General features: G+C 32.7%; 1 protein-coding gene across 1 annotated transcript; it reads left to right on the top strand.

The window, feature by feature from the left end:
- Window positions 1-3,214: 3,214 nt before the first annotated feature.
- On the top strand, window positions 3,215-5,540 carry LOC143611414 (expansin-A1-like). Its single transcript, XM_077085617.1, has 3 exons — window positions 3,215-3,466; window positions 4,080-4,377; window positions 4,971-5,540. The coding sequence occupies exons 1-3, from the start codon at window positions 3,346-3,348 to the stop codon at window positions 5,275-5,277; spliced, it is 726 nt and encodes a 241-aa protein (XP_076941732.1). The 5' UTR covers window positions 3,215-3,345; the 3' UTR covers window positions 5,278-5,540.
- The last annotated feature ends 2,066 nt before the right edge of the window (window positions 5,541-7,606 follow it).

Raw genomic sequence — 7,606 nt, 5'->3', positions numbered from 1 at the left:
TATATTTATTTTATTTTAAGCTTATAAATTTACAGAAAAAAAATTAGGCTTAACATAAATGAAGACTACCAAAAATTGGTCTCATGTAATTATGAGCTTTTACTTTTACCAAATCGTTAGGGTTTGATCAAATCTACGGATTTAGGTCATTAGTTTCAAATTTGTGATTTAATCATCATGATTTAATTTTACTTGTAATTAAACCTGACCTGTCACTATGTTAACTCTGGTCGTTAAACCCACTAATTAACATACCCCTCATGTGAGAGGATTTTGTCATTTTTCCCCCAAATTAAAACCCAACCCTAATTCCCAATCCCTTTTTCATCTTCGTCTTCCCAAGCTCAATCCCAAAATCAAACGATCAAAGAGTGATTCATCTTAAAGATGTTTCATCTTCACTCATGTTATAAAATGATGGTGTTATCATCTTCATTATTGAAGTGTTGATGTTCTTCATTAACTTCTATATCCACTATAAATATGAATTCATTCATGTCTACTTACAAATCAACACTGGTTTAAAGTTATCGTGTGGAGATCGAAGCCACTAAGACTAAGCGCCATGAAGTTTGAGAGATGAATCGTAATCAGTAGAGGGTGTTTGTGCTTTAGTCGAAAAGAAGAATCATAATAAGATGAATCGTTTGATTTGGGGATTGAACTTGGTCGGGAAGACGAATATGAAAAGGGGATTGGGAATGAGGGATGGGTTTTAATTTGGGGAGAAAAATGACTAAAATACCCCTCACGTGATTGGCATACTGGTGGACTTGAACGACCAGAGTTAACATGATTAGTGAGGCCGGGCTTAATTGTAAGTGAAATCAAACCACATGGACAAAATCAAAAATTTGAAGTTAACAGACTAAAACCGTCGATTTGGTCAAACCACATGGATGAAAACAACAGTTCCCTCTAATTATTATTAATTAAAGACATTCTAAGTCGAAAAAAACGTTCAGAAGGAGATCCCAACCGACCCTCCCCTCCCATTTGAAAATTTTTTTAGTCTTATTATAATGTAAAAATCACGATTGACTCATGTGAGTATATAATAATTGTCAACTAAGAACATTTCCGATTTCTATGAGAAAATTTATTTGGTCCGCCAATAAATCTTTAATACACAACCTATTCGTATTATAAAAAGAGAATAACAACTTAACCGCAAAATTTTCTCCTATAAGAAAAACAATTATCTTTAGATGTGATTATAAAACTACAAAATTGATAATCATTTGAATGGAAACTAACATTACAACTTGTAATTTTCTAAATTGCATGATTCCTATACTTATTCATTGTAATGAGTTTCTTTATCATAATTCGCTTACAATGTGCATTGAATCTCAAAATCTTGGGAGTTTTTTTTTTTATTAAAAAAATCTCGAAATCTCGTTAAGAACCTCCTTTACGACACAAGTCTTCTTAGTTTAGCAAAACTCACAACAGGGTAACGTGTGTTCTATCATATTATAAACATGCGATTTTGAAATGACCATTAATCTTATACATTTTTCATGTCTTTTTTACCTTTTTAATACTATCAACCAAAAGTTTAGCTAAGGGTTTTCTTAAAAAGAAATTTAAATGAGTTAATTACTTTAATTGAGCTAGTCAAACATTTTTGGTTCAATATTAATGGTTAGTCTTTTAACTTGCTAATTATTTTTGTTATTGAAACTAAGTTTTTGTTTTTTTAATATTTAAGCAATAATGATTATGAACAAAATATAATGATTAAGTTAGAAAACAAACAAAAATGAATGTATCACCGCAAAACGTCCATATCAATTAGGATTGACATAACACGTCAGACACAACATGATAGGCCACTAAGACCTGAAATGTTACCCACGAACAAGACACAGTAACTTATGGTATCATTTTTTCAAACACAAACACAAACACAAACCTGTCTAGAAACAAGTTAACACGAAACCTATTAACTTCGTATCGTTTCTTGTCGCGTTAACAACTCTGTGTTCGAAATTTTCAGCCACTCAGCCCTAATATAATTGACATTTTTATTTTTGGCCAGTTTTCGGTTCGGTGTTGGCCAATTTTTAAGTTCGGCTAACCTTTGGTTTGAATCGGTTCCAAACCGGTTTCCACATAATCGGTTTCATACCGCTTCGGTTTCGGTTCGATTAATCGGTTTTTTCCCACCTCGATTTGAAGACATGGTGACCCGATTTGGATAAAAATTACGTAAGTGATCTAATTGGAAAACTTTTAAAACTTGGTTACTTTTCAGTGGCATTTTATTTTTGTTTACCAGTAAAAATTTCACCTTTACCTTGCATTTTCAAATAATTGAACCTACAACATCACATTTATGAAATCATACAACTAGATCAATAAGTCGTAGATACAAAATGACCAAATAGGTCATGTTTGTAGGTTGATGGGTTCCACCATTCAACCTGTAGTTTTTGTCTTATATTTTTTACACATTAGTGTTTTAAATTACAACAAGCATGCAAGGGAGAAAACGCCGTGGTGGTTGTTTGGTAATTACGATACTACACAATATATAACTAGCGTAATAAAATTACACTATAGCATTCTCAACTTGCGAATTATATATCGCAACAATTTTATAAGTTGTGTAATTTTATTATGCTACTTGTAAAACTACAGCGTAATAATGTTGCACTAGTTGTAAATAGTATAGCATAATAAAATCACACTAGTTCTATATTGTGATGTAACGTAATTACGCTATATATATCAAATTGTCACGACTTTGTTTGCTTCCCTTTGTACGTTAATTCAGTTTGTATTGTACATTAACTCGACCCTAAAATTTTAACACAAAATACCTAGTTTAAACATATTGTAAAAATAAACGAGTATCAAGTCAGTCCATATACAACATGTTTAGGTAACCATTTTTTATAAATGCATTATTTTATATTTGCAATATGTTTAAACTTGTGTTAAAAATTTTTGGGTCGAGTTAATGTATAAATTGAATTAACGTATAAAGTGAAGCGAAAACAACGCTGTGACAATTTGATAAATAGCGTAATTACGTTACATCAGAATATATAACTAGCGTGATTTTATTACGTTATACTAATTTCAACCAACATAACATTATTACGCTACAATTTTACGAGTAGTGTTATAAAAATGTTAAATTCTTATATATATATATATATATTGTCATAAATACATACATACCAAGTCAATAGTGACAAGTGCCATTACAGCCAGAGTTAGTTGCGACCATTCTCTGTACACCAACACCTTTATTAATTCCTCTATATATACACTCCCACCTCTTCCAAACTCTCTTCATCACATTTCACAAACTCAAACTTCTAATTCAAGTTCATGGCTATTATTGGCATTTTCTTTCTTGGGTTTCTTGCTTTGTTTTCGCCTGTTCGCGGTGGCGGTTGGATTAATGCTCACGCCACCTTCTATGGCGGTGGAGACGCCTCGGGAACAATGGGTATGTAATTCATCTTTGTATTAGTATTCGTTGTAAACCCCACATATTTTGCCCATATACAACTGATATGAGACAAGTCACATATCTATCAATTAGGAGTGTCAGGTTGACAGGTTGAATAGCTAAAATGTGTATCTTGAACCTGACCAATATTATTATTCGTGTCAAAGACTTCAACAATAACTAGCACATAAATAAATTCGGGTCAACCTAAACACGACCATTTAATCCATGTTCTTAGTCATACATGTCGACGAGTTATAAGCGGGTTATCAGCAAACATGTTCGTCTAAAAAAATTAAGAGAACTTTAAAAAAAAAATGTAGTGGATATTAGTCAGAGTCAGTGGAGTAAACGAGTAATATGAATATTTTTTTTTTTTTTGAAATTATTAAAATCTTGCAAACTATAATACTTAAAATGGTTATCGGGTCAACCCGAACCTGACCCATTTTTTAAACGGGTCGTGCTAGTCAACCCGAAACTTTTTATTTTAAATTTTGTGTCATATTTTGTGTCATGTCCACAATTGCAGCTCCTACATTGCAATGGTTTCAGTCTGTGACACTCATTTTTATCAAACTTGTTAATAATTTGACTATATTTATAACAGGTGGAGCTTGCGGGTATGGGAATTTGTATAGTCAAGGGTACGGTACAAACACAGCGGCTCTAAGTACCGCTCTGTTTAATAACGGTTTGAGTTGTGGGTCTTGCTTCGAAATTCGATGTGTAAACGACCCAAAATGGTGTTTGCCGGCCACCATTCTGGTCACCGCCACCAACTTCTGCCCGCCAAACAGCGACGGTGGGTGGTGTAACCCTCCACGGCCTCACTTTGACCTCTCTCAACCGGTTTTCTTACACATTGCACAATATAAAGCCGGGATAGTCCCTGTTGCTTATAGAAGGTATGAAGTTGGTTAGTTAACCTTAGGGGTATTTTGGTAATTTAAGTACCAACAAGGGTAATATTGTAATAACAATTTGAGGGTTTTTTTTGTGAAATTCATCAAGTAATTTGGTAATTTAACTATTTTAAAAGGGTATTTTTGATAATTTTTTTAAGGAAATCGAAGTAAGTCGGCTGGTTTAAAAAGTTTAAGATTTGAATGGTTTGGTTTACTGTTTGATTTCTCGGTTAATGGTTTTGTTCAGTTTGAAACATACGAAGACATTGTTTAACCTTTATTATTATAGTAATTAATATTATTATTCATTTTCTAATATTAAGTTTATTTTAGCGACCATTTAATACTAAAAAAAGTTACATAAAGTTGGTTCAAACCTTCGAACTATCAAAACTTAATAATTCAACGTCTAAACCCTGTCAGCTCGGTAAATCCACTGAGACCAGTCAAGTTACTTATATAGATTTTGAAATCGTAGTTAGCGATTCTACATATTATTTAATCAAACTTGGACGATAAACACCCATAGCTATGTTTTAACTACGCTCAAGTATTTTGTAGTTTAATTTGTTTTAACATTTGTGTGTGTGTAGGGTGCCTTGTCGAAGAAGGGGTGGAATTAGGTTCCAAATCAACGGACACTCTTACTTCAACCTCGTACTGATTTCAAATGTGGGTGGTGCGGGTGACGTGCATGCGGTGGCCATCAAAGGGTCAAGGACCGGGTGGCAACAAATGTCACGAAACTGGGGGCAAAATTGGCAATCCAACTCTTATCTCAACGGGCAGTCTCTATCTTTTAAGGTTACTACTAGTGATGGTAGGACCGTCGTGTCTTACAATGTTGCACCTGCTCGGTGGTCCTTTGGTCAGACATTCACTGGTGCTCAGTTCCGTTGAAAAGACACCCATGCCCTCCATATATGCTTTTAATTACCAGACGGCTTATTTTGACAAGGTCATTTTGGTCATTTTACTATTTTTAAAGGCAACCGCGGTGGTGGGACTTTAACCACCCTATTTGTAATGGTTTTTGTTTTTTGAGGTACTAAGTTGGAAATTCACCTATTTTAATTGTGTTTAGATGCAAGTTGTCATGCATATGGTACAATATTTATTAGCTTGTTCAAAGAATGGCTAGCTTTGTAATGAATTTATTATGGGTATAAAATAAGTACTTTGGAGTGACAATTTTATGTTTGTTATAAAATACTAAGCCCCTTGCTGATTGTAAAAATTTGTACTACTTTGGTTTGTGGCAATGAAATTTTGTTTTGTTGGTAAAAAAATGAAATAAATAATTAAAAATATCATAATTATATTGCATCATGTTTATAATTCATGGTAGTCAGTTTTCACATGATACAAATTTAATGAATAGCTAATTCCATTTTAATTTTAGAAAAAGATAAATAGATTATTTAGCTAATATTAAAAATAAAGGTATTCATTTTAATTTCAAAATATATATTATTACATGTATTGGTTTTTAATCTTTTAAAAGTGTATATGCAGGCGGTGTAATAATCTAATAACCTTATCGTACCTTATCGTTTATGTAGTTTGATGGAGAGTTGATATAAGCCGATGTGACTCCGATTTTACACTCACAATACATTCATTGGCAAGCTCATGATAAAATAGAGACGAGAGTCACGCGAGGACAAATTTGGGATGGACAAAAGCTAAGTCAAGTATAAGAAAACAACATATGCTTAAAACAAACAATTAAATAGGTCCTACTTGCCGGGTATGGGTCGCGAAATTAAACATGTGCATATTGAATGGTTTAAACATGAAGGATATATCAATGAAAATAACAGCCGAACTAACTAAAGAATAGAGACAGAGTACGCAAAACTAATTAGTCATTTAAGATGGTTAATGCACTAATAAGAATTGTTATATTAGATAATATAATCAAACTAATAAAAATATGTTAAGAAGTCATGTGACTTATATCTTCATATGTATATAGTTGTGGTTGTTAATTCTGTTATTTTTATTTATTTATTTATTTTATGATGATTTATTTTCTCAAATCTTTATCACCAGACAATCAAATCTACTGGGTTAATGGGCTAGTGAAAAGAGCATCCTCACTATAAGTGGGCTTTAAGACCCAGTCCAGTAGTCAGTCACCAGCATTTGGGCCTGCTGAACGGTTTTTGGACCACATACATTATACATAGGCGATAGGCTTGTTTGGTCCAGTTACAGAATATAGGAATTAGAATAAAATAAAACATATAGATAATTTGAAAAAATTATTCTTATTATTGATTTATAGATATAAGATTTGTGATTTGATTGTAAGTTTGCAACCTAATAAATAGTCGTACAATACATATACACGATTGCTTATCCTCCTCCACCGTTACAATCGCCGTATCTTGGTTTGCCCTTACCTTTTTTGCGATCGTCTAGTGACCTTTTTTTGGAGATGTCCTTGGAGACATATAGACACACGCACACACATACATACCATGTTTTATTTATTTTCCTCATTGTCGTAGCTCTCACTTTCATAATCGTAGGTCCTACTATTGTAGTGATAACATCGTGCCTTTTGCCATTGCAACCCCGCTGACCTTAAGATCAAGGAATTGTTACTGTCATTTGTAACCACAACGTTTTTTTATTGTCATAGACCATTGTGTTGAATATATTGGTTATGATTAGTTAAATGTACTTGTTAGAACAAAATGAATTATATTAGCTTAATAATATGAAAATATTAATAGTTGTAACTTGTAACTATTTTTAACATAACAAAAAAGTCACTACTAGAAAACTAGGCATTTTTTATTGCCTTTCCGGTCACAAATGCCTTTACGCGACTGGTTACATCGGTCAATTATATCTTGGCCAGTAATTACTTGGCGACCATTTTTTGCGACTCAGTATTCTTCATACCGATTTTTGCGACTGAATCGTTTTTGTGACTGATTTAATTATACTTTTTCTCTGTTATATTACCTCATTTTTCTCCTAATACAGTGAATTGAAGTCTCTTCATTGACCTCTAACTCATTTATTCTGTTGTGTACTAGAGTTGAGGAGTTGAATGGAGTTAAAAAAAAGGAGGAAAACAAGATTTGACCACTTATTGTTTTGATAGTTTAATTTTTGAACCATTTTCATTATGCTTTCGTTGGTAACTTTTGATAGCTTGAAAAAACCATTTTAAACCGTAATTGTTTCTTGGATCAAGTTTTCTTACGATCCT

Source organism: Bidens hawaiensis, unplaced genomic scaffold (assembly GCF_021521415.1).
Source record: "Bidens hawaiensis isolate Kalapana, Puna unplaced genomic scaffold, B.hawaiensis_p1.1 tig00031086_1, whole genome shotgun sequence".
NCBI lineage: Eukaryota > Viridiplantae > Streptophyta > Magnoliopsida > Asterales > Asteraceae > Bidens > Bidens hawaiensis.
This window is presented reverse-complemented; position numbering and strand designations above follow the sequence as displayed.

Excerpts from the sequence above, each read along its gene's own strand:
- LOC143611414 (XM_077085617.1), top strand. The coding sequence starts at position 3,346 with ATGGCTATTATTGGCATTTTCTTTCTTGGGTTTCTTGCTTTGTTTTCG. Across the intron at positions 3,467-4,079 it reads AGACGCCTCGGGAACAATGG|GTGGAGCTTGCGGGTATGGG; the intron begins GTATGTAATTCA and ends TATTTATAACAG. Across the intron at positions 4,378-4,970 it reads GTCCCTGTTGCTTATAGAAG|GGTGCCTTGTCGAAGAAGGG; the intron begins GTATGAAGTTGG and ends GTGTGTGTGTAG.